Source organism: Solea senegalensis, linkage group LG16 (assembly GCF_019176455.1).
Source record: "Solea senegalensis isolate Sse05_10M linkage group LG16, IFAPA_SoseM_1, whole genome shotgun sequence".
Taxonomy (NCBI): Eukaryota; Metazoa; Chordata; class Actinopteri; order Pleuronectiformes; family Soleidae; genus Solea; species Solea senegalensis.
In genome coordinates this window covers 20,168,930-20,196,737 of record NC_058036.1, presented here as the reverse complement: position 1 = coordinate 20,196,737, position 27,808 = coordinate 20,168,930, and the positions used below count along the sequence as shown (strand labels likewise).

General features: G+C 40.9%; 1 protein-coding gene across 2 annotated transcripts; it reads left to right on the top strand.

The window, feature by feature from the left end:
• The first annotated feature begins 9,335 nt into the window (after positions 1 to 9,335).
• Positions 9,336 to 27,600, top strand: LOC122783364 (zinc finger MYM-type protein 4-like). 2 transcript variants are annotated; one of them, XM_044048122.1, is made up of 29 exons: positions 9,336 to 9,449; positions 11,629 to 12,334; positions 12,997 to 13,049; positions 13,128 to 13,274; positions 13,366 to 13,429; positions 14,494 to 14,699; positions 14,843 to 14,967; positions 15,265 to 15,487; positions 15,598 to 15,810; positions 15,898 to 16,048; positions 16,569 to 16,684; positions 16,779 to 17,123; positions 17,252 to 17,402; positions 17,619 to 17,794; positions 18,069 to 18,246; positions 18,478 to 18,591; positions 18,799 to 18,842; positions 18,964 to 19,102; positions 23,934 to 24,061; positions 24,140 to 24,257; positions 24,364 to 24,804; positions 24,910 to 24,986; positions 25,070 to 25,199; positions 25,283 to 25,434; positions 25,527 to 25,641; positions 25,953 to 26,210; positions 26,284 to 26,395; positions 26,568 to 26,636; positions 26,979 to 27,600. In XM_044048122.1, the coding sequence occupies exons 1-29, from the start codon at positions 9,411 to 9,413 to the stop codon at positions 27,124 to 27,126; spliced, it is 4,938 nt and encodes a 1,645-aa protein (XP_043904057.1). In that variant the 5' UTR covers positions 9,336 to 9,410; the 3' UTR covers positions 27,127 to 27,600. The 2 variants fall into 2 exon arrangements, with proteins under 2 accessions (XP_043904057.1, XP_043904058.1); XM_044048123.1 differs by lacking the exon at positions 18,478 to 18,591.
• The last annotated feature ends 208 nt before the right edge of the window (positions 27,601 to 27,808 follow it).

Genomic DNA, 27,808 nt, shown 5'->3' with positions numbered 1-27,808 from the left:
ATCACAACACAGAAACCTCAAAAGAGGACGTTGTTGTTCTTACGCTAATTCTCAATGAAAAGTATTGTAAATCAGTGTAGGATTCATCGTCACGGGACCGTGAACATTTGTGGATACTTTCCAAAATCAATGAAACAGCTGTGAAGTTGTTTTTAGCCTTGATCCAAGTGGATGAGGAGCTGATCGATGAACATCAAAAACAAACCACTGCAGAGGCTAAGAGGATGAGGACAGAATAAACTGTAGTGTACACACACATTTATTACCATTTATTTTTGTAACAAGCCTTTATTTTGTTAATAACCACCAGAGCGACTCGTTTGTCAAAGACAGAGAGAAGAGAAGAGCAGATGGGATTAGTACTGCAGGTCATTTCTGCAGTCAAGGATGTTTCCTACATGAAAAAACAAGAAATGATTCCTTCTTTGTTTCACTGAATTGATTCTTGGGGGACAATTAACCATTCAAATGCACGTCAGTTTACCCCAGAATACCCAGGTCCCCTACAGTGATTGTGTTTTGCTGTTAAAGAAAAAAGGCCATGCTTCTCTTCTCTGTAATTCAAAAATAACAAAGGAGTTTATTGTTCCAGTGTTCAGGGCAAATAAATCTGATTAAATTTGCATGAAAGAGGAAAGAACACATGCTCTGCCAGCTTCATTAAAATAATCAATGTCTTAAAAGCTACGCTGATTGAACAGCCCTCTCACTGTGTTTTTACATTTGCCAGACAGGACTTTTTTTATTTATTTTATTTCTTACAGTCGTAAACCTAACCTCCTGGCACTGGCAGCGCACAGAAGCTGTCGTAGCTGTAGTTACAGTCATTCACAGGAACATCAACCACATGCAGAGCCGGCCCAAGACATGAGCCAACTGAGTGGCTGCTTGGGGCCCCCTTGATTGCCAGGGGGCCCCAACTGTGTGTGGAGAAAAAAAAAAACATTATAACATATTCAAGAAACCTAGATATTTTTCCATGTATTTAGATTTATTAAACTGGTTTACTTGTTTAATCCAAGTTCAGTATCACCACACAGATTTCCAGTTCTGGTTATGGCTGGTGACACTTCTTCTTTCTACATATTTTTAAAAGCCTATAATATAAGAGTGTGGAGTGACTGGTGTAAGAATAAAATACAACCAAGTATCTCATCCTACAGGAGGTTTCTGTGGTGTGATATTTAGGAGCAAAGACACAGTGAATGTACATCACTGGGAATAAACTAAGCTACTGACCTGAGAACAGCTAAGTTCTTAAGTTGGAGCCAGTAATACTAGTTACTGTAAATAAGTTGTTGTCATTTCCTGCAGGTTATATATGTGTGTGTATACATATGTATATATATATATATATATATATATATATATATATATATATATATATATATATATATATATATATATACATATATATATATATATATATATATATATATATATATATATATATATATATATATACATATATGTGTGTGTGTGTATATATATATAACAGAGGCTGAATTGTTTTTTGCTCGACAATAAATGATAGAAGAACATTTGCTGGACAAGACTTACAAATTTATAAGCAGCTAATATTCAGCAAGTTAAACAACTTTACCTCGTGTCAGGATGAGTTTACTCGTGTTGCTCATGCAGCAGATGAACTTTCTGAGTTTCTGAGTTCAGCCACCTCAAAGTTTGTTAGAGTAAGCCTCAGCCTCTGATGTCAATCCCTGACCATTCTGGTAATGAGGAGAAGGTTGAGGTCTTCGGACACCAACACTCTGGACCTCATGCTCTCTGTTATCATCCATACATTGGAACAGCTTGTGGACAGATTTTTGCTGACACTTCTGGGGCAGAGAGAAACTTTCCGACCAACCTTAAAGAGGATTATAAGAAAAACCTGCCCCCAAGTCTGAATTAAGTGGACTTGCTCTCCACTGAAAAACAGCCGATTCAGCATTTACAGTGAAGTTTCCACTCTCTTCTTCATGTGTTGGGTGTGTGTGTGTGCTGTTCTTTGACGGTTTTTGCTCCAAACTGACGAGGTTTTGCGATCCAGTCTTTTGTGTTGTTATGGCGAATGAGTGTGTTGCTTTTATTTTGAAAGTGCTTCTGTTGTTGACTGGATGGTTTTGTTGTGTCTGTTGCTGAAATCTCTCTGTTGTTATCTCACTAACTATAATACCGTGTCATTAGAAGAATGGCTCGCCTGACGAATCAGAGCAAACGTTGCTGTTTGGCAGGTGAACCAAGAGCTAAAAGAGAGCGTGTGAAATGAAGAGGCTGCGCCAGTGAGAGCACTGTGAGACATAATGTGATTTCATTATGATTTAATCTGATTAAATTTAACAGCATTTAACCTGAATTAAAAATATGGACCTGCAAACGGCTAAAATAAGGACATTTAATAGCATGGAAGATAGAAATGTTCAGTATGATCAAATCCAGTCTCCAACACTGGTTCCTTTTCTTAGTTTTTTTTTCCCTTTTTTACAACTTCATCAGGCAAAAAAGGTTCTCATGAAGGTCAAACACTGAGACTTTGCAAGTATGGTAACGTGTGCAGGACTTTTTGTTTGCTATTTAAATTATAACATCGTGTTTTTTCCCCTCCTGACCAGACTAGATGCTCATTGGCCCACAGGCCATTTGAGTTTGACCCCTCTGCCAGTGTAAGAGAAATCAAAAAGGCCGTCAGTGATCACTTCATTATGCGACAAATCACAACATACATACAACTAATAATGGAACATGTTGCACAGATTAATGTGGTAAAAACCTCTCTATTATATAAAGTATAGTCTGGGTAATCTTGTCAGGCTCCGAAACATCCAAAACTGCTGCTGACTGCGGCTCCTGTGCCTTTGTGCTGTGATACTACTGTACGGCCATTTTGAAGACTCCAACTACAGGGGTCCATGGAAAATGTGGCCCCAGTGGAGGGTCCCTGCCCAGAAGAAGATCTGGGAGCCCCTGCTGGAGGACTCCATTAATCATTGAAAGTATTTCAGCCCATGATGAAGAGTCCGTCCCCTGTGAGCTGCCAAAGTAAACTGCTGTAGAATGCGTGCATGCACTGCATCATCCTCCTGCACAGCCAGAGAGAAGTGAGTGCTGTCACCAAACAGAATAACCTTTACATCACCTGTCTGCTTCTGCCACCACCAGAGACGTATGGGAAATCTGCAGTGCATACAGGAATTATTGCTTCATGGGTGAAAAGAGGTAAAGTCACTTTATCACAGCCAGGATCAAACGTTATGTCTTTGCAGTAAAAGCAATATGGAAAACGAACGAGAGACAGGCTCATCATCGTCCCGACAAAATGATATTGAATAAATAACGGACTAAAAAGTGTTATACTAACATACATAAACACTGTGAGGTGGCAGGACTTCAAACTGTGTCCTATGTCCTTAGTATTCATGGTATATCTAATCCTTTTCACATGCCAATAGACAATTCCCCCCGTTCTTCCTTCGTTTTTCTATATTTCAGGTTATTATTGACTTAAATTAATGGATCCGGTCTCCTTGCACAAGGAGAGCAGACTATTGGCGTGATGAATGGATGAGATCCTGGACGCCTACACACTCCGGCGTGCTTGATCTTTCATCGTGATAAATAGAGAGAGTCGCAGATTTCTGGCACCACAAACACTCAACATATACTAGTTTTCAGGGAAAGTGAGGAGACGTGCTTTTCTTTAACAAGGCAGTACACACACGTGTTTATGCACTCACACACTCACACACACGCACACTGAGAGTTGACGAATGAGTCACAGTCAAGTAAAGGACGATTTCGTCAAACGACTTTATTCAACAGTTGATGAAGGTAGAAACTGTGCAAGTGCAGAATTATGAGGTTTTTTAAGACGTGACATTTTAATGCTGTCGCCAGCGTGTGTCTAGGACCAGGATTCTCAAACATCAGAAATACTGTTCTACTGTATATACCAGGGTATGTGACCGGAGCGGAGCTGAAGGAGTCTTTATTTGGTGTCCGTAGAAAATGAACAAACATAAATTCATTAAATAATGATAATTACTTTCACCTTATCTCTCGCTCTATCTTCATCTCATCTCACTATAGCAGTGTGTGAAGTCTATGTGAGGAAGAGGAGGATGAGGAGAGACCCACTGTATTTTGTGTTACTGAGAGAGCTCGATATTTTCTCAGGTGGTACTTGATATAAAAAGTTTATAAATTGTTTTTATTAATTTGTTAAAACTGTAGTAAATAACTACTCAACATAAATAAATGTCCATGTGTTTCTCAGTTATAGTGATGTTTAGCGCCCGGCAACATACCAGCCCTGCACACAGGAAGTGAGGTGTTTCATGTTGAGACAGATACAGAAACACTGCGGTAGTAAAGTGAAATGAAAAAGTTTGGACTGAAAATGACTGAAAGCACAAAAGAATCAAGAAGTTTCAGACGTGACTTCCACTGCTCGACAGACCAGTCGTTCAGAAGTTTGATGGAACACATCAAACTGCTGCTGCTGTACTCCCTCACTCGGGTCTGATAGTATTGCTTGACAGAGCCCATTTTCAGATGAAGGGTGCAGTATATAAATAATGTGACATTGTTTCTGTTCATAACTAAAAAGAGGTGGAACAACAACAACAACAACAAAACACCAAACGTTTCACACTGCAGATTTAAGTAGTTAAAGTCAATCATTTTGAATCCGCGCTCTATGGACGACTAAATCCATCACTTAGGTCCAGACTGAAATATCTCCACAACAATTGGATGGATTTCCTTGAAGATTTCTGCAGATGAACTCCAAAATCAATTCCCTGCCCTTTTCTCTTATGCCAAAATGAGGTTGACCTTTGTGGGTTTTAGTGGAATGATACGTCTGGATCCTGGTCTGGATCTTGGCCTGGATCCTGGTCAGCAGGATACAGACTTTGGTTATTGACCCTGATATTTATTCATTTATTTATTTATTTATTAATTTATGTATTTATTTATTTTGTTAGCACTTTCAACAGGTCAAAGTTTTCTCTTATCCTGTGAATGTTTCAACACATACCACAGCGTCCATTTTGCACTCATGCCACAGACGGCGAGCACTGTTGCCTCACGGCAAAAAGGTTGCTGGTTTGTGTCCCGGTGTGGAGTGTGCATGTTCTCCCTGTGTGTGTAAAACATGCAAAGGTTAAATGAACGCTGTAAATTGTGTGAAAGGTGAACGGTTGTTGTTTGTGTCTATGTGTCCAGGCTGTCTCCCGCCTTCTGCCCTCTGTCTGCTGGGATTGGCACCAGCAGCCCCACGAGCCTCATGTGGAGGATAAAAACATTGGATGAATGGAAGCATTAGCTGGTGTTGGGCTCAAAGCACTGCAGTCCCATTAACGTAAGACTGTCTTGTTATCACTAATCTCCTTTTGCTTTTAATGACATATATTATTGGCAACACATGGCCATTGAGTCCATTTTCAACTAAGCGTTTGTTTTTAACACTGTGGATGTGGATGCTGTCACTGTAGCTGCACTGATAAGAGGTTGAAATTGCCAAAATATGCACATTTTCCTCTGCATGCTGAACATTGTGAGTATGTGACTGAAGCCTCGAGGCTCTGCATATCACACACTCACTGAGATGCTTAAATCAATCTTTTGACATCTACATGGAATAGGAATCCCACAACCTGCTGACGAACCTGCTGACGACTCTTCTCTCTCTCTCCCTCCTTTTTATTGACCTGTCAAAATGTTCCTCCCCAATAAACCACCTTCAAGAGCCTCCCATAATAGGTCACTTTCATAGTTGATAATGAGAGGCTGTCGAGCATACGTGTCACATAAATGTGGTGTTTTATGTTGGATGTCTACCTTTCGTGTTTTACGGCCTCTGTCAGTCGTGACATCATGTGAAAGCTTCAGATGCCTTAGTTCACCGGAGTAATTGTCTTTAAAAATTACTCAATGTTTACATTTACCTGAAATGTGATGTCCATATGATCAGTTTAAAATCATAAAAACTGACAATGTTCTTTCAATTTTCTGCAGAAAAGTCTGAAGCGGTAATCGGACGCTGTGTATGAAATGGTATAACAGACATTTATTTGATACATTAATCACAGCTTCAATTTATGCAATATGAATTAAAGGTTTGCCAAAATGTATTTGGCCACCCCCCTAACTCAAAAAATGCTGTGCAATTAAATGCAGTTGTGAGTTCACTTTAGCTGTTTCTTCCATTTAATATATATGGCTTTATTGCTCCTGTTAAAGAGCTTCATTGTGATACTTTACATAAGTTACACCACTTTATAATGTTACAAAATATAATCTATGTGTCCTGAAAATGTCCCATAACAACATAAGCAGCAGTGTCTTCCTCTCAGGAAGGGTTGTCATACCAGTAATCATATCACAGTCAAAGAACATAATCATCTATATACGTATGACTGACTCTCTTCTGCAGTTCTCTTTTCTGCTCTCCACCATATACAAAATCTCCAGTAATTCTTTTGACATTATTTCCCCGCCTGTGCACAAATCCAGTGGTATTGATTCTGGCTTCTAAAGCTCAGCGTGTTATTGACTCAGTAGTGATATTTCAGTCTTTCCATGGAAATATGCTTTACTGAGGATCTGCTGCTTCTACACATACTTCATGGACACAGATGGTCCGAATAACTCGAGATAACGTTGGCTTTATTCACATATAAACATTTTTACATATTATATTTGAGACAGATGGCGATAAACACCGGACTAGCCACCAGGGCTGTCTTTTTTTTAATCTGTGGCTGTCTGTCTGCCAATTAACCTGTCTATCTCTTAGTTTCCCGACCCTTGGCTTCTGCCTGCTCACCTCTCCAACCTCTCAACCTTCGGTCCTCCTGCAGCTCACCTCAGCCTCTCTGAATCCCGTACTTGCAGTCGTGATCACTGTTAAGGCTGCTTTTGTGTTACCCGACTGTAAATCAGGAGATTTAAAATGTCCTTCCACTTGATGAAAACTCCCCTCTGCTTAATTGAATTCTGCTGTTACAGCTTTGGTTTGTCTGGTACGATCAGTTAAAATGAGTTAGTGTTGACCAGCGTTAGAAAATGGTGCAGAGTAAAGCATTGTGGGTCATTAGCTGACTTAACAACTTAGGTAATGCCTTCCACATTATTTTTAAGTGTCCCTTATGGCCAGTGTTCTTTTGTGTGTGATCAGTCATTTTAACCTTCGTGTATACGGTGCCATTACACTCACAAAAGTGACATAAGAATGAGGGGAAGCAACAATACAGAACCATTTTTAGATTTGTTTGTAAACCCGCCCCCAGGCCACGCCAAATAAAATGACCTATAGGTTAAAGGTAAAGAGAGATGGAACTTTTATTTCACCTATTGCTATGTCTAATCTACGCCTATGTGGACTGCATATCTATTTGTTTATTTTTGTACTGCATATGTTTTTTTGACACAGAGTCAGCAGCACTGAGCCATGGAGCTCTAACACCACCTAGTGCTTTGTACTGGACTTTTCTGTTAGTATTCTTTGCATGAAAGTGAGCGTACACATGCTATTAATGTGAGATTGAGTGATCAAAATAAAAAAAAAAACCTGTTTTAATTTTTTGTTATTTCACTCTCTTGATGCCCATGTGGTGAACCCTCAGGTTTAAAGAATATACTGAGGGTTTTTACTGATTTACAGAGATAAATGTGTTTTGGATTTTCAGTTCCAATCCCACAACAACAGAGAAAGTTGAAAATGAAAAGTCACTTCCTTCAAAGAAAATAAACTGTGTTTCTGTCAAATCTAATCTAACTGTAACAGAGTGTGAATTTAACAAACACAGCAGCATCATAATTGTTTTAAGTTTATTCTTCACTTGACTAAGTGGGGAAATATAGGTGACACAGCCCTTTAAATATTTGGAGGCAGCCCATGACCAAGAGGAAAGGAAAGGAAATCCCGGGAAGGATCAAGGGCTGGTGTGCCCCTGAGCAAGGCACCAACCCCACTATTGCTCTACAGGTGCCGATAAGTGCTGCTCACTGTGTGTGTTCACTGGTGTGCAAATTCACTTTCACTAATTGGTGTGTGTGCGCAAAATTAACTAATTAATGAATGAATTAGTTATTCAGAGAAGGACGCCGGCAGGATTGAAAGAGTCCGTGGGGATGTTACTTATTAATAGAGTGTGGTAAATTCTTCCACTGAAGCACAACTTAAACACCTACACCTGCACACATAAAGAGTCTCTGTTGTTGTATCTGCTGTCACCCAGTTTTCACAAACCGCCTCATGTAGTCTCACACAGCTGTCGCCCATATGCAGCTGTCTTTGTTCTTTCTTTTTTTTCCCTCCTGTTTATTTTGGGAGCTATTTTAATATTTGGTTGCTTCATTATCTGTTCGAACAGCAGTTACTCTCCAGCCAGCTTTGTTTTGATTGTTGTATATACATATGTGCCACATAGTTTCTTGACTCATTAGCAATTGTAAATGCTCTGTTTATTGAATAATTATTTTGTCCAAGAATGATGAATCTAAAGGTGATGCATGTGCTGTGCTTTCAGAGTCAGAAACATAAAATAAGCAGGTCAAATATAACCATTTACTCTGGAAGTATTCCTTGGTGGGTTTGCAGTAGCTTTAATGTGGCATTATATATAATATAGGGGCTGCAACAATCATTCCATTATTAACCAATAACGACATTAATTGTATTATGTATGTAATTATAACTATTTTGATAATCTAATCAGTTTGTGTTATGTCGATAATTAAAATGAGCTTTCTGATTTTTCAGCCTCTTAAATGTAAATGTTTTCTTGTTTCTTTGCTCCATATAACAAGGAAAACATATAAACCGAATAATTTCTATTTTTGGACAAAACAAGACATTTGAGAACGTCATCATTTCCAGGTTTGGTAAACACTGATCAACATTTATTTTACGGATCAAACAAGTACTCGATTAATCGAGAAAATAATTGTCAGATTTATAGATTATGAAAATATGAATTAAAGGACATTAAAATGTTAATTAAAGGACATTAATAATAATCAAATAATAATAATAATAGTAATCAAATAATAATCATCAAACTTTATTTTACTATTGACGTTAGAATTGTAATCTCAGTTTATTTGTTCACTATTGTGATCCTGATTGTTAATTAATGATTATTCACTGGTAATGGGGACAATTTCATCTGTTTTCTTCAGTGTTGTGGCACATTCCTGCCGATGTACGAAATCTGGGCGTGAATCTATGAATTTGAGAAGTTGGGCTAAATTTTGACTTTTGCGATTACCGTAAAACTGAGACTAATGGCGCACTCGGAACACAAGGGCGGCTGCTTTGACCACAGACACGCAAATGTGGCTTGCCCGTACTGGCTGAGGTACGGGATCGTTGAGAAGCGCGGCGTCTGCGGCAATATCAAAACATGGCGGACTCTGAAGAATTCAGACTTAAGCGGTTAAAGGTAAGAAAACACACACATTGTCCGCGTGTAATCACTGCAACGGGCCCGCATCACGTTTATAACGTCGCCGCTGTAGCGACACGACATTTATCGCGGACCAGCTTCCGGCCGGTATGTGCATATTTAAGCTAACCTTAGCCAGCCAGCTAGCTAGCTATCTGAACCCCTGTGTAGCTTTTTTTTTGCTCGTAAGGGCTAATGCTTGTTGCTACACCGAGCTCTGATAAAGAGCCACATCATCTGAAAACGAGAAAATAACTAATGCATCATAGTTCGACACAGTTCTTCAACATGTAAAGAGTCGCTTTTTATCTGGCACTGCAACTTAGTGCTGCAGCTGGTCGTTGTACACGGTACATATTGCACATATTGTACATATTGCACCGTGGGGGGCTGATACGAACAATAAAAGTGGAGATTCTATTGAAATAAAGTATTGTCTCGCACCATTCACATATATATGACATGTTTTCTCGCAACTACTGCAGAAACTGAAGTGTCTGTTTTTTGGCCTTCACTGTAAATAAACCAAAACACATGAAAGGATGGTTTTCAATTGATTTTTATTCCGCGTCCGTACAATGTGAGGCCTTTTACCTTCATTACAGATAAAAATAAGAGGTTGATAACAGCAAAGATCTTAACATAGTGACAGTAAGATGTTATATCAGCTGCGGGTGGGAGTTTATTTCCACCATTAATGCATGGGCTCAAATTGATAAAAAAAAAAAAAACATTTAGCCATATTTGTGGGTTTTCTTTTACCTGACCTGGGGAAATAGCTTTTTAAGTGTTTTTTTAGCAATGTAAGGGAAAGTCCCAGAGCAGGACTTTTATTCTCCAGGCTTATTCTTCCTATTATTAGTGCCTGCTTAGCAGTTCAATGGAAGGCAAGGTGCTTCCCTTGCGTTGCAAAGCAGACATTTGTTGTTATTGTCCAGGTTTCTTCTTCTGCCTATTATTCCTCTTCCCCCAAAAGTTTGCCCCGAAACTCTTTCCACAGTTTTGAGGAAAAACAGCATGTATCTAAACATGTGGTTCAACTTGTAATGATGTGCTATGTCTTTTCTAAGCATTTTGATCAACGATGGTGACAAAGAGTGTGCAAACCTGCAAAGAACTTTCTTTCATGAATGAATGAATGAATGAATGGAGAAGGGTCTAAAATGATCGCAACCCAGCCTACTTTGCAGCCTCATATTGAGTGTTGTCATATTTAAATACAGGGAAGTAGTTGAAACTTCAAATGGGTCACAACACTTAGAACTTTGGTTAAATTTATGTTTTGATTAGTGTTTAGTTTAGTTTTTTTAGTAGTTTTCTGACCTTTTCTGATTTTATAATGATTTTATAATATTGCACCTGTGGTGAGTGATGAAGTCACACACAAATTCTCACTAAGTTCCATGAAAATAATCAGGAAAAAAAGGGTTTCAAGGCTGTCGATTATCATTTAGTCCATAAATCAAATCTTTTTCGCAGAGACTAAGAATCTCTTCACCTGAGAACTGTGCATGGGATAGTCACACCTCATGAGCTTTTACATGTTTGGTTGAAATTTGTGGAATAGTGTGTGAGGAATTGCATGAAAGCCACATAAAAAAGCACGTTTTGAACAATATAAATGACAATATGATTTTTCATTTGTTTCTGTTTGACACTTAGGACCTCAAAAAGGCCATGTCACGTCAGCGACCCATATTTTGTTCAGCTGTCTTGCTACAATGTGGATAGACTGCATATTTGTTTAAATTTGAATATTTCTGTGCACTTACAAAAAACTTAAACAATGGGTAAATGATGCGTCTGTTAGATTCATGACTTGTTGAATGTTCTTGTTCGTTTTTGTCTGCTCTTTTTTTACATTCAATATGCTTCCTATAGCTTTGTTTAAAATAACTTTAGTAGCCAGCTCCATCCTTTACAAATTTCACCAAAAACTGTGTTTCTTCCATGTTATACGAATACAACTGTAGCCGTTATGTCCTCTCTTACTAATATGATAAAGGTTGCTCTTGTCTCATTCTGGAGTTTATGTATAAAAATATCAATGTAACAAGATGATGTCGATTCTGTGGAAAGGGACTTTTAGAAAATCAAACTGGCAAATGCTTATATGCAAATTAGAATGTACAATCGTGTGAGAGGAGGAAAGTAAGTTGTTTCTTGTCTCCCACAGCATGAGCAGCATCTGTCCAGAGTGTTTGATGAAGTCATGGGGCTGGGAGACTTTGCTGAATCCTCCAGAGGTTCTGCCAGTTCTTCCAGGAGTGGAGGTCAGGATGAGACAAAAGAGGTAGATGAAACGTCAGGAAAAGAAGAACCCCAGCAGGCAGAAGAAGAAGATGAAGAAGAGGAAGAAGAAGAAGAAGAAGAAGATGATAGTAATTCCAGTAAACAAGAGGAAAAGATTGAAGAGCCAGTGGAAGAGCCAATGGAAGAGCCAATGGAAGAGCCAGTGGAAGAGCCAGTGGAAGAGCCAATGGAAGAGCCAGTGGAAGAGGCAGTGGAAGAGCCATCTTTTCCTCCTGTTTCTTCCTCTTCTTCTGACCGACCCTCTTTGTTTGCCATGAGAAGGAAAAAGGGAGGTGGAAGTGGTGGTGCAGCATTTGATGATGCACTGGATGGTCTTCCCATGTATGGGCCAGAAGAAGAAGATGAGGATTGGCACTTCGCCTTGCCTGTGGGTTCCCTGGAGGATGTCGATGTGGAAAAGAAAAAAAGACAACAAATCCAAGCAGAAGAGGGGAACGACTCAAGTGTTGATGATTCCTCTGCCCCTGAACCCAAAGGAGAGGAGGAGGAGGTACGAGAAAAGGGAGAAAGCACCGAGTCTGCCAACACTTCACACTCCTCACAGGACCCCACACCAGAGAACAGCAGAGGTAAGAGTTCAGGGAGTAGAACTAGTGACCTTAAACAGTGAGACTGCAGAGTGTAACAGACTGAGGACTCCTTCACTCGCCTTTTACCCCAAGCATGTCAAGGAACTAAAGTGGCCTTGCCAGAAACGATAGACACACACTTCCACTCACCCACACTCTGCTGTTTCCTCTCTTTTCTTTGTAGGCATATGCATTGGTTTTATGTGGACAGAGTTGTTCTCCTTTGCTTGCTTAATAAGCTTCCGCATCAAAACAGGAAACAGACAGCCATTTGGCTGCTGTAACGACATATCGACGATGGCAGCCTCGGTAGAGAAGGCCCCTTGCCTAAAGTACATGTAATAGGCTCATTCTAGGGCTACGTAAACCTAACCAGTCTTAAAGTATGTTCAATGTCTGCCAATACTCTTAAACCCTCTTAAATGCTACACACTGGATCTTTAAGGCAGAGTTTGCCCATTTTTCAGACTTTTAAGTGACATTTGTCACATTAAGCATTGAAATTAGCTTTTCAACTAAAATGAGTGGCGTCATTTGAAAAAATACATATATTATACAACAAGCAGGTTTTCTGACTTAAGTGACCCTGGTGGCTTGTAGCATGCGTAGTTACTGTTCAAGGATACACTGTTTATTTGAATGTTTTTCTTCCTTCCTGTCAGATACAGGCATCCTGAACCACGGAGAGGATACAGAAGACAGTCAGGAGGGAGAGGTGGGCATTTGGGAAAAATGTTTTTAAAGTCATTTTTGAATCTTTAGTAATTCATTCTAAAGAATCTTATTATTTCAGAGGTCTGCAGCTGGAGCAGAGTACAGTAATCCCCCAATGTCTCCAACTGTAAATATTAAAGATGAGCCCATTGATGAGGGCTACGACGCTGCTTTACTCCCTCAGAGTAGCATCAAGCAGGTCAAAGAGGAGTTGGAGCATCAGGAGGTATGTGAGGGGAAGAATCTTACAAAATCTTACACATAACATTCAAAAATTGTATCTCAGAAATCATATTTCTTGTGTTTTATAATTGCAGGAGGAGCTTAGAATCAGCTCTGTCTACTCTGTAGGAGGAGCAAACACCTTTGTGGCCCCTACTGGTGAGTTGATACGTTAATTTGTGATGTTTCTGTCTTGTAATCCTACGGCTGTTGTTTTTGAATTTTCATACAGTGTCGCTTGGATGAATCACCTCACCTAGTTTGAGGATTATTGTTAATATTTATAGTTTGCTTTCATAGAGGTCTAGACATTATTCAGATGTGTTATTGGAGTATTTGACTAGCGAGAGGAAACTGGCTCCATGCTACCCATGTCTAACTAGATTTGGCACAGATGGGCACTTGAACAATTTTTATACATGAACACTGAACGCTGCAGTAGCCAGACACGGAGGTGAAGTCTGGACGTGAGTCCTCTGGTGTTTCTCTAACCGCCTTTGCACATGAGCTCCCTGACTTTATTCTGAGATTATACTTGGGAGCTGGCAGGAGAATCTCTGTTGTGATGTCAGTGGGATGGAATCTCTGGAGTTTAGTACTTAGTACCTAAAGTAGGTTTATACTCACAGATTAAAGATCAAATTTTGGCCTTTTTTTTTGTACAATAAATTCCTTTCAAGTCAACAAAAGTATCTTACTTGAGTCTAGAAAAAGAATTGACTGGAACTGCTTTGGTCACTAGAGACAAACAACTGCTGGGTGGTAAAACAAATCTGAACATGACCGTGCATGATGAACGTTTGTCTTGCACGTTATTGTGTGTTGTTTCAAATGATTACTCAATGACTTGAAATAGAAACAAATGGATTTTATTGCACTTAAAGAAAACACCTATATATTATAGTATATATCTTTGCTCCCACTGCTTGTTTAACCCAGGGATTCCACTGAATGCCTGTGTTCTATTTTGGGGGGACAGGAAGTCAACAACCATTACAATATTAAAAGTGTTATTTTCATAATAAAAGCACCTGTTTTGTATTAATAGTTTTGTTTCAATTCTTTTGTTTATGTAATCGTCAGGGGCCATAATCTTAATTGAAACATAAGTTTTGATTAATTGCACAGCCTACAGCAAACGTAATTAAAAAACTAAAGAATTTATAATTTATTATTATTATTATTATTCTTTGTCCTTAACCTTTGTTTCTGTCTTCCTTTAGTGCCACCGGTAATCTCAGCCCCACCTTCAACGGCCATTTTTATTCCAGGTAGAGGGGCCGTCCTACAAGCGATGGCTTCCCTTCCTGTCAGACCGACAGCTCAAATCACAACTTCACTACCCACTCTGGTACCAGCTCCCCCACGGCCCCCCCTGCCCCCCCTGCCCGCTGTACCAGGAAGTGTTCGCTGCAGCGGCTGCTCGAAGGTATTCTTCAACTAAAACTTACAGTTATTTATAAAAACACAACATCCTATTATTATAATGACGAAATTAAGTATTGCAATTAGGGGTATATTGATTGAAAATGTCTTCTCATTATTGCTTCATGGTTCTGCAAATGGTTGTAGGTTCTGCTGAAAGGCCAAACAGCTTTCCAAAGAAAAGGTTCAACGCAGCTCTTCTGCTCTACCGTCTGTCTAACTGGACATCTGCCTCCGGCCGCCAAGAACAAAATCTGTTTCCAGTGCAACAAGTACGAATTTCTTCCACTTGAAACAGTATGAACATCAAATTAAGCTTTCATTGATGGACTTAATGCAACCCTCTCAATACATTATGTTTGTAGGTTGAATTTACAAACTGGAAGAAAACACTGAAATAATTTAGTTTTCACTTGGGAGTAGTGCTCCATTAAAACATTGTCATTTTTAGAATGCTTATTTATGTTTAGTCATCCTTTTATTTTTATTGCAATCCCATATTTTGTTGTTGTTGTTGTTATTCTAATTTTCTGCCACTTCATTTGTCCTTTGTGCTTTTCTCTTTGTAGGGAAATCCTTCAGCCCCGGGACATGATCACGATTCCGTCGGACGAAAACACCTACCTGTACTTTTGTGGCCAGTTCTGTCTGTCTGTCTTCAGGCACAAGAAGAAAAACGACAAGATTCCTGACAAGCGGCTGGAGAAGAAGCCAGTGGAGAAAGTGCCTGAGAAGCCTGCAGAGCGGCAGTTGGAGAAACCTTTTTGTAGTGTCTGTAGAGTCACCGGGAAGGTAAGAGATTCAAAGGGCTAATGACTTTCACAGGAAGTAAAGATGTGTTCTGTGTTCCCTGTGCCTGTGCTCTTCCTCATCGTACTCTTTCTTGGCCATCTCCACGACAGATTGAGCATGAAGTCACCCATCAAGGTCGCCTGCACAGACTGTGTAGTGATGCTTGTTTTGTAACATGGCGCAAGATTCGTCAGTTAGCCATGAACTGCTGTGAGGGCTGTGGACTTTACTGTAATAGTAACTCAGGCTCCTGTCAGACACTCACGATTGACAGAACTGAGCGGCACTTCTGTGGCCCCACCTGCATCAGCACCTACAAACAGGTACCTTTTTATGGTCTTTAAGTTTGAAAATGAGGGTGTTCCGTGTCCTTTACATTTGCGTCAAATGTAAACTGTGTTTGTGTGCAGAGCTGCAGAAAGACAATCGAGTGTGTCCACTGTCGCAAGAGGGTCGTGGTGTCCTCCACCATCATGGAAAGGGACCAAAAGGGCAAAGTTCAACTTTACTGTTCATCTGCTTGTGTGGTAAAGAGTCGACCATCACGACATACTCTCAGTGGTAAGTCATTGTGTCAGTTTTGCTGCAGTGCAGGGACAGCCTGAGGAAGATTTAAGATAAGATAATCCTTTATTATTCCCACAAGGGCAGTAAAGGCATATTCATTTAAAACTTAATTTATCGATTTTTATTCTTATGTCCCTGAGTTATTCATATTTTGTTATTTGCCAAATGTATGTCAAAAACAATATTGTAGTATTGTCAAAGCTTCAAAGATTCTAAGTCTCTGTCTTTGAATAGGTTGAACTCTTTTTGATGAAAGGCTGTGCATCACTGCTGATTTCCTGATTCAATTTCTAATTTGATTATGATTAAATTTGATTGACATACCACTTTGCTTGGTTATGAAAGAGATTTTTTCCCAAAGCATTCATGGTTCTTGTCTATGACAATATTTGCTACAGTTCTTTCCCTATCTGTTTCTACATCTACATAAGCTGAGGCTCTGTATCACACCTATTTCAAGGGGATTGTGGACACTGCTTTTAATTTATTTGTTTGTGTTACCTTTCTTCCTTAGGGACGGCATTCCCATGCTCCCTCTGCAAAGTGTCAGCTGTTCCTCAGTATCACCTGGCCATGGTGGACAGCACCATCCGTAACTTCTGTTCCTATGACTGTGTTACTTTATTCAGGGTAAAGGCACCTGTGATGCAGTATGTGAAGGTTTTAAAATGTGTCCTCTTGTGAAGTTGACACTGATGCTTTTTTCTCTTCCTTATCTTTGTAGAAATCCGGGCAGACCTCTCACCCAGACCTGACCAATGGAACCTCCTCTCTCAGGGATGGCCCCAAAACTGGACTTTCTGCTGGAGCTGGCTCAGTCCCGCCAAACCCTCAGGACAATTCATCTTCAGCCCCCTACACAAGCCCTTATCCCAGTCATACCTCAGTACCCCCACTAGTGCCTCCGTACCCAGCCATGTCCTCCCCCACCGTCCCAGGACAAAACCAGGCCAGAGCACCTGCTCTGCCCCAGAAATCGACAGAAGATGGACAAGGTGTCGCCACGAAACTGACCTGTCATCAGTGCAGCAGCCAGTTCAACACTAAGCCACAGCTGTATAGTCACCAAGTAAGCAGCATAGGTGTCATATATGTAACCCTAACTTCGTTGTAGCTCCCTAACCTGCATCGAATCCTGTCATAGTTGGTAAGCATAGCCTAACCCTTACGATGATGATTCCATTTTCTCTCGCGCAGGGTCGTATTTCTGTCTTCTGCAGTGTTGCGTGCTCTCAACAGTATAAAATCCAGAAAAATATCCTGGCACAGTGCGAGTCCTGTAAACAAGAGAAGGTGCCGTTTGACATATTCAACTACAACCAACAGGACGTGGTCCTCTGCAGTGAAAGTGAGTCCACTCCAAATGTTTGATTAATGATAACTGACTTGATATAGCTGATTTGAAATCTTGAGAAACTACACATCCATTTAAAATGCAGTTATTTCCAGAAAGCTAAAATAAACCTGTGTGGAAATGTATTTTAATATTGCCATAATGTAAATAGCATAATAATAATAATAATAATAATAATAACAACAACATCTCGTCAATCTTGTGTTCCAGCCTGTCTACGGCTCTTTAAACAGGGACAGAAGGTTCGTTACAAGGATCATCCATGGCGTCCTTGCTCTTACTGCTGTGGCATCAACCACAAGATGCTGCACAGCCACTATGGAGGCAAGATTGAGGAATTCTGTAAACCCCACTGCATGTCCCAGTACACTGTACTCTTCTATGGGGTAAGGAAGTTGGATGCCTCACATTATAATAGAGATGAGATGAAATGAGGTTTTATTGTCTCCCTTAGTACAAACATGTCTTGAGCAATTGAGAAAACAAAGGTCGCCCATATCACATCTAAACCATCATACTGCAGACCTGGTATCAATTCAGAAATAGGGTATACACCTGCACCACATGCAATAAAGAGTTTTACTGCATTAGTTGTGTTCCTGTATGTCTCATCCGTCTTTCATCTCCTCCTCTTGTTCCTTTTCCTCTTCTCCTTTCCAGATGGGGAGATGTGACAGTTGTAGGAAACAGGGCTACATGACAGAGAAGCTGCAGTGTTTGGGTTCAGTCCGTAACTTCTGTAACCTGCCCTGCCTCCTACAGTACTGCCACTATCATTTTGAGCCAAACCAAAACACCAGCTGTAACGGTACAGAAAAAGCCCCACAGACGCCATATGGTAAGTTTGTGTTATACATGATGCGGACAGCTTTATGTGCTGGTTAAAATATCTTGTGGAAATGTGATGTTGCAGTGTTTGCAGGGGTGCATAAAAAAACTAATGACTGAAAACTAAAAACCCTTGTCTGAAATTTAAAACAAATCAGGTTCAAACTATCTTTAATATTCGGAGGAAAATAAGTAATCACTCCATCTGAGGTATGATTACCTTCTTGTTCTCGTCCTCTAGCTCCAACCCAGCCATACCACTCCTCAGAGATGAATCCTGTCATAGCTGGTGTCATCTCATTGGCCAGTGGCTCTGTCACTCAGCCCAGTATGTCAGCAGATACTGCTCTGACTGGTCAGTGTATACACACGTCTCTAGTATGGGCTTTTTTTAAAAGTACATCGCTAATGTACTTGTTTTTGAGACCATTGTCCACTTTACAATTAGTAATCAATTATAATATATGACTGTTTATTTTGTTGTTTATTAACATTGATTTCAAGCAGTGGAGTTGTCCGGTGCTATATTTGTAATATGTTATATTTTCCTCTGCTTACGCAGGAACACTTCCAAACTCCAGCACTGACATCAAGAACCTTGACCACGTATGTAATCTTTGATTTAAACCTGATTTTGAGATCTGCTCACAACTCGTGTTTCTGGAGAATATTTAGATCAGATCTAGTTAGTTTTCCCTTTGCTTATTTATAATTTGTGATGTTTTAGGCCAGCACTCAGACTGATGCCATGCGTGTGCCTGTGCCCCGACGACGTCAGATGAAGAACAAGTCGGTTCTGTGTCGACCCTTCACTGTGGACCAGGAGAGCATGTGTGAGCTGCCCGCAGCGTCCACTGAATCAGAAGGTAACTTTAAACAAACTCTTTAAAAAGGTTCTGGTAGTTTAGATTCATGAAACCATGTCCTGAGAGTGAAGTGCACAGCAGTATTAAGACCTCTTAACATTTGTCACTCCTTTGTGTTGTAGGTTTAACTTTAAACACATAATATATTATTTATAATGTGTAATTTTTGCCCGTCAATCTGCATTCCAGTCCACGGCCAAATGTTTGCAGATTTTTTAACAGTCTTTTGGCTGCAATTTCAGTCTTGAATTTTCTTTTGTAAATAAAAAAATAAAACTACAAGCGTCTTCTCCAGAAGCCCCTCGAGCTTTGTCCTGGATGTTTGCCTCAGGTCAGAGATTGGGTTTATTCCCTCTTCCTGACCTAGGCTCAAAGATACTTATACTATATACACCATTTATAGGTGAAGTTGCATGTTGCAGCTGAATAGCCCTCACCTCACCTCGTCTTCAATTTCTGCCAAATGAACATAATTTCACCAAAATTCTACACACAGAAGCGTTAATGTTTATATTGTAAACTTACTTTATTATTATGGTTGTGTCGACCTATGGACAAAAATAACTTCAAACAAACACAAAATGCAAAATGTCAAGGGGTCTGAATACTTTTAAATCCTCTGTAATACCAGACATTTCAAACCTGTTTAAGTGTCTTTCTTACGTTGATGTGTTTTCTGATGCTAAAGATCAGATGAGTGAAAAGTAGATTACAATATTTGCTAAATAATTTTGATCTTTAGTTAGTAAAAAAATCAGGATTTGTCAATAACTGACATCAGTTTATGCTACAGCCAGCACTGGCGACAATAATAATATGTGACCTAGTTTAAATAACTCTGAAATAAGAAGCAGTGCTTCTTCAGGCAGTGACTCATGTAACTCAAGGAAATGCAAAATGCTTATTAACAGCATTAAAACAATATAAAACCAGGATTTTTTGTAGATTATTTGACACAATCATTCATCATTCATTCATTTTTTTTTTGGTTGTTCACAATTAGCTGATTCAATAATTGCACCAGCTCTGCTAGATAGCATCATTCTACCATCCACTGAAGCATCCACATCCCCAGGGCTGTCACCAAAACCTCAGGAAGATACTCGGCCATGTAACGGCGTGCCGGCGCGCCTAAGCGGACGCCATTTCCTCGCCGTGAGAGAGGGCGACTCTGACTGCAGAGTCTGCTCGCACTACAAGAGGAAGAGGGTGCAGGAAGAGGAGGAGCAGAGGAAGAAGAGGAAGCTGGAGAAAGTGGAGGAGCCAGAGAAAAAAATAGAAGAGGAAGTGCCTGATGGGAAGGATGGGGAGAGAAAAGAGGAGGGGCACTCTGAAACCATGGACTGTGAGCAGAAATGTGGGACAGCGGGTTGGCAAACTTCATATTACTGTAAGACATGTTCAGGAGAACCCAGCCTCTGTCCTGTGCCCTGTTTTGAACTCTACCACACCAGACTGATCTACAAAAGTGCCCCCGAACTGGAAACATAAGGTGAGCCTTCTACATAACACCTTAACTTAGTGATAATAAACAAAACTTTTTGAATGTTTCACATGTCATTTTGTGTAGCTTTAGCTAAAGATTATTTCAGTAATTGTGTTTTTGTTTTTTTTTCAAGAAAATTCCACAGTGGACTTCAGAGGATTGAGTGTAACTCTGTTTTTCTCTGCGCAGCCTCCTGATCTGCGTTCATGAGAGGTCGTCTTCCATCCTAAACCTGGACCAAGAGCAACAAGCTACAGGTTTCACTGCTCATGTTCAGACCCGCACTGCTTCAGGATTAACAACAAACTTTACTCTCTTTGCAGATAAGTCGCTGTCAGTGATTTCTTTAGTCTTTTGACTTAGATGTCCGTTGCTGCTATTAGAATCCCCTCCTTCTTCATTACATCCCCTCATGAACATATTGGGTGAGGAGAGGACCGCCTCTTTGTGCAGTTCGGCCTCCTGATTGGATGAATGGATGTGGGTGACTCAAAGTTTCTCCCTCGGTTTACTTGCAGAGCTAAGAAAACATGTCACTGACCAAACACTCTACATCACAAGTATTTCACTGACAGCATCTTTAAGAGTATTTATGTTCAGACATGATCACATGTTGCTCTGGTGATGACGTCGGCGTACACGTGTTTGTGACACGGCTTTAAAAAATCAGGTGCAACATCTGACTCTCCTCCTAGTTATTTACTGACCATCTCGACCTACAGAGCTCCAGAAGTCACGTGACTCTGCTCACACGCCATGTTAGCAAGTGAACAATGAAGCTTTAAGAGTTTGCTGTGCACTTTAACTCCACAGAGAATGAACAGTATATCCTGACAGACTTTTCACATGTATGGAAACCTGCTTCATGATCCTTCCTCAACTGTCTCACCAACTTTACACTTACACTTGCACATCGCAATAAAAGCCTGTGAAATAAACAGGATATTTAAGTGAATTAGCATTGGCGTTAAGTGGAAACCTTGTCCCTCACTTTGTCAAACAGAGACGAGGTTTTATAAATGTCTGAAAATACAGTACGGCTTTACATTTTAGTACAGGCGCACACTTTCACATCAATAACAAGTTATGTTTCCCCTTAACCCCTGAGGAGAAGTGATCGCTACACAAGCAGAATCCAGTGCCTGTGGATTCCCATCACTCTGAGTGATCCACCGCTGCTGTCCTCAGTATCTTTGGTGATCTTCACTTTTGATAAAAGCAGCCGGTGAAGAGAGGAAGTTGCCTGGTAAATATACAGTGTACTCTGTATGGACAAAAGTATTTGGATGCCTGATAATTCCACCATCAGTGATCGTAAGGATGTATACAAACGGCGCTTTTCCACTGCATGGTCATCTGATGATGTCACACATAGTACCGGCTCAGTTCGCTTGCAACCTCTACTAAAAAAAAAGCACCCGGTATCATCGCTAATGGAAAAGCAACAACGTGCGACTGTGTAGTGGAAAAGTGCCAAAATCCAGTACTTTAACATGGAGCTGGTCCCCCTGTCGCAGCTGTGACAGCTTCCACACTTCTTGGAAGACTTCCCTCAAGACTTTGAAGTGCTTCTGTGGTGAATTTGAGCCCATTCATTCTGTAGAGCATTTACGAGGTTGGACGAGAAGGTTCTGGCTCACAATCTCTGTTCCAGTTCATCCCAAAGGTGCTCGATGGGGTTGAGGTCAGGGTTCTGTGTTGGTCAGTCAAGTTCTTCCACACCAAACTCAAACCATGTCGTTATAGTCCTTGCTTTGTGCACTGCGGCAAAAGAAAAGGGTCCTCCTCAAACCGTTTTGGGAAGTTGGAAGCATTGTCCAAAATGAAAGTGTTAAGGTTGTCCTTCACTGGAGAAAATGGACCAAATACCTGAATTCAATACTTAACAGGTGTGTCCAAATACTTTTGTCCATGTAGTTATATCTATGAATTTGAGCAGCGCTGCTTCCTGCCAATATGGCGTTGCTTTGCAGTGTTTGATGACGGGATTGCGTGACGTCTGATGCCCGACCTCGACAGACTGTCGTAGCCTGTGTGAGGAACATTGACCTCAGTGTGTCACAGTACATAAACATGTGTTTCATTTGTTTGTCATCAATGTCCCAGTAATTTGTTGCTCTGTGAATTTTTAAACGGCCAGAATGTATTCAGGAAATGACTGCGAGACAAAGTTATTTGAGTTCTGCTCCATTGTTCCACTTTAAACTCAGAAAAATAACCAGTTATTTAAAATGTATTTAATGACAAAATCCAGCAGAGCAGAATGAATGTTCCTGTAACATTAATGGTGACTCACTATTAAATATTAAATAGGTAAAGATGACCACAACAGCAGCTCTAACATGGCATGAGAAAACATTATTCTAACTACTATTATTGATTAAATACGTTTATTAGACTAAAGGAAACAGCAGATCAAAATGAATGTGATTATTGATCAGTTATATAAATGTGACTCTACCAAACACGGGGACAATATCTCTAAGGTTGTTTGAGTTTTGTTTTGATTGGAGTCAGAGTAGTGATTCAGTGCCATAATGACCATCTGACGCCTTGTAACTGTGTAATAGTGTGGTTTAATAAACCAATCAACCTGTCACCCACACTGAACTTAACAAAAAACAACTGAACAAATCTTGTTATTTTGACCATTGTTCACTGTGTTTATGTTACACTAAATTTATTATAAGTTAAAGGTTAAATTCCCAGATGAACCTAAATACAGACGCGGGTTGGTTGACATGATGTTTTTACCTCTACTTTACGTCCACATTTCACTTAATATTTAAAGTTTTCTTAGATCAGATTGTTTCTGTTTCAATCATTTTATATTGTCAACACCTGAAATGTTCCTGGCCTTTGTTCTTGAATATGTCAATAAATTAACATTTTCACAAAGCATTTGGGGCGACTTGTTTTTTTTTTAAGGTGTTTTTGTCACATTTATTCTCAGAAGACCTGAAAATAAGCTTGAAATCAGTAGCTCAAGAAACAAGTGAGTGACGGTTTGTGATGCAAACTCGTAACATGCAAAACAAACACAAACAAATCAGGCATTTATTTGCAGAGAGGTGGGAATGGTGTCATTTTCACAACAATATTGACTTTTTGCAGAGTCAAAAATAGCGACAAGAACATTGTTATGAGTTTGAAGACATTTGGTGATGTGTTTGAGTTGTCTGTCACGCGGCACTGTTAAAACAATATTTAAGTAATGAAATGCACACAAAAATGTGTTTTATATTGTGTTGAATTCGCCTAAAATACATTTCTTCAAAAATGATTAGTGTCTTTTTCTGCTCTCTAATTGTCCGTGTCTTTTCTTTCTTTCCCCTCTGATCTCAGCGACTTCCTCGGAGAGAGAGGAGAAAGTGAAGGTGGTGATGGTTCCGGTCCCAGTCCCAGTCTTCATCCCAGTGCCTATGAACATGTACTCCCAACACACGCCAGTACCCGTGGCCCTGCCCATGCCTGTACGTCCCAGAACTTCACAATCATACTCATTCAAATACTGCAAATGCAAATGAAATGTTCTGTCTTTTTTTATCCAGTTTCCTGTGCCCTTGGTTGCACCGCCACAAAACAAGGACATGAAAGATGCAGCTGTGCAGTCTGAGCCTCTGGCTGTGGATGAAGTGAAGCTGAATGCTCAGCCTGTTGTTAGTGCAGGTGATTTTTGTTCCACATCTTTAATCACACACAAGCAAAGCATGAACACAAACACCATTGCAGTTTGTTTGTGTGTGTGTGTTAATTCTTTGTGTTTCTGCTGCAGACCAGAGCAGCTGCAGTCGAGACACGCAGTCTCAAGTGAAGATGTGTGAAGACGAGGACGCTCAGCAAAAAGCAGCGGACGCTCATCTGCCTTTGACTGCAAGTTTAGAGACGAGCACAGAGACTGTTGACGCACAACCTGACACACAGCCAGAGACACACGCAGACACACAGCAAGACGCACAAACAGAGACGCAGCAAGACTCACAACCTGACAAACAGCCAGACACACGGCTAGAGTCCCAGCCAGACGCACAATCAGACTCACATCCTGACACTCAGCCTGACTCACAATCAGAGAGACAGCCAGACACTCAGCCTGACTCACAACCTGACACACAGTCAGACACCACAATGGCAACGGAACCACCGCCTACCACCAGCGCTGAGCCTCAACCTCCACTGTCTCCGATGATGGACCTGGAGACTGACTTCCCGTCTGGTGAGATGTGATGATGTCACATGTGTAGGTGCTTTGTTTAAAGCATGTTTAAAAACACCCAAACATATTTAACATTTGAACGTGTGTGTGTGTGTGTGTTTGCAGAACCAGTTGCTCAGAAGTCCTCGGCTCCAAAGCGAGGAGTGAAGAGAGCCAGAGAGGGTTCATCCAGCAGGAAACGGGTTTGTCTCCTCTACGAGTCCAAATGCCTTCATTTCACACAAAGGCTTGTTACACAGTTCTCATTGTGTTTGTGTTCATCCAGGGACGAAGGCGGAACGTGTCTGTGGAGCGCAGTGCAGTGGAGATTCCACCCGGAGCCAAACTCAACCACCTGTATGGTGTTAAAGCCTGGAAGAGCTGGGTCCAACAACGCAACACACTACCGCCAGAGTGTGAGACACTTGTTTTATTCTATTTTATTGTTTGTTTCATCTGATCCTATCGTCATTGTGTTTTACATTCTCTGCACCTGCAGCCAATCAGATGGACATTAAAGAAGACATCCTTCAGTGTGACTCTGCTGAGCTGAGCTTTGCTCTGTCTCGCTTCATCAGTGAAGTGCGGCGGCCCAACGGAGAGACTTACAGCCCGGACAGCATCTTCTACCTCTGTCTGGGGATACAGCAGGTCCACACACACACACACACACACACACAGATTCTTTATATCTCTGTGTTCCCCTCATAGTGACTTCTCTGTCCTCTGTCTTCTGTCCTCAGTATCTGTTCATGAAGGGACGGATAGAGAACATCTTCACCGACGAGCTCTACGTTCAGTTTGCCACTGAGATCAGTGGAATGCTGCAAAACTGGAAGCCCAAATTACTACAGAGCGGTACGACCTTTGACCCAAAGTCACATCTATATCTGTATGTGTGTGTGTGTAGGATTTAGGGCTGCAGCTAACGATTTATTTTCATCATCTATTCTGTTGTTTATTTTCTTGATTTTTGACAGAAACTAGAGAATATTTGTACAACAAAATAAAATGAAGTGAAGTTAACAAATAAACCCAGAAGAAGAAAAACAGTATAGAACCACACAAATCAATTAAATGCATGAAACAAATGAAACAAGTTGTTATAGGAGTTATACTCGGAGGATGTACCATTTTTGTACTCAGTTACTTCCTGTGTCGTCCTGCAGGCGACATCGTCTCCTCTCGCGTTGAAGAAGCGTACCTGTGGGAGTGTAAGCAGCTCGGCGCCTACTCGCCCATCGTGCTCCTCAACACGCTGCTCTTCTTCTTCACCAAAACCTTCCACCTGAACACGCTGCAGCAGCACCAGAACGTCTCCTTCGTCAACTTCACGCGCTGCTCCCGACCCTGCAGCCGAGCGGGCAAAGTCTTCTACCTCCAGTACCGCGGCGGTGGCTCTGCAGCGGCGCGGCGCGACGACACAGGTGAGACTGCTTCACCTAAACATCCGCAGATTAGCTGAGAGGTGTGGGAATCCTGAGTTTGGTGTGTTTGTAGAGCGGCTCAGGAAGAGGCCGACGGAGAGCGAGGGACACCTGGAGATTCTGGAGAATGTCGCCAACCCTCTGCACTGTCCCGTCAGACTCTACGAGTTCTACCTGTCCAGATGGTGAGGCGCCCGACACGCTTTCTGATGCATGGATTTGAAATAATAACGATGAAAATCATATTTTGTATCAAAATGTTTAAAATACTGAGACACCGTGATGACATGAGGACACAAAACAACAGGATCACACACATCGTCACACTTGAGTTCTGTCCTTTTTCCTGATCAACAGTCCAGAGTCAGCGAAGAAGAGGTCTGACGTTTTTTACCTGCAGCCTGAACGGAACGTCCACACACACAGGTGAGAGGATTTCACGTGTTAACGCTGTTTCTGTCGCTGTGTCACTGTGTTTCACACTCACTTTTCCTTGACCAGTGGAAAGATGTGAAGGAGAATTCAAAGAATCCACAATGTCTTAATCTGGACTTTGTGGTTATTTTACAGTGAATGACTGAGGTCTGCTGTAATTAAACGACAAGGTTCCAATGACACTTTCACTGCGTGAAGGTTTTATGAACCAACTCATATCAAAAATGTTGAGTATTCTGCCGTAGGAAAGGGAAATGTCCTCTTATAAAAGTTATGATGACTCTAACCCAACACACATCTGTCTGACTTTGAATTTCAATCTGACCCCAACAGTCCACACTGGTACACGTCTCAACCTTTAGAGGGCGCCACTCTCCAGAGCATGCTCACACGCATCCTGGCCGTCAAAGAGGTTCACCAGGCGCACGGAGCGGCCCAGTGTCCGACCTCGGGCTGCTCCGGTGACAGCAGCTCACAGTGAGAGGGTGAGATCAGGTACGGACCACAGAGATTTCACAGAGGTCAGAGGTCAGAGGTCGTCGTCCTCCTCCTCACAAAACCCCACTGTGAACGACGAGCATGGAAAAGTGAGCTCTTTTTTTCTGCTGCTTTGATCACGTGCAGCGGCAGAAGTCGACTCTCAGTCATGTGACGTAGATGCTGTTCATCACAGTGTGAGAGGGACAGTAAACGAGAGAGGAGCGCTCCACGTGCCGTCCTCTGTCTTTACATTGTCTCCATCTTATCAGTATGCGGTTGTTTGTGGACTGAATATAATAAACAACGGACGATGAGAGTACGGCATTTGGAGCAGGTTTTTTTAATAATTCAGGTGAAGATCATCACAATTCATCACATTGGCTGAGTAAAGACCTGATTTATTATGTTGTTAAACCATCATACGTCACTAGGGCTGCAACAATTGATTTACTATTTTGATAATCGATCATTTCAGTTCTTCAGCTGCTTCAATGTGAATATTTTCTGGTTTCTTTTCTCCATTTGACAAAGAAATGATTAAAAATGAGACATCTGAGAATATCATCATTTCCAGTTTGAGAAACAGCGATCACCACAATATTTAATGGACCAAACAAATACTCGATTATTCGATGATGATGATAATGGTTAGTTGCAGTTTGCGTGTCACTGTAAACTTTTCT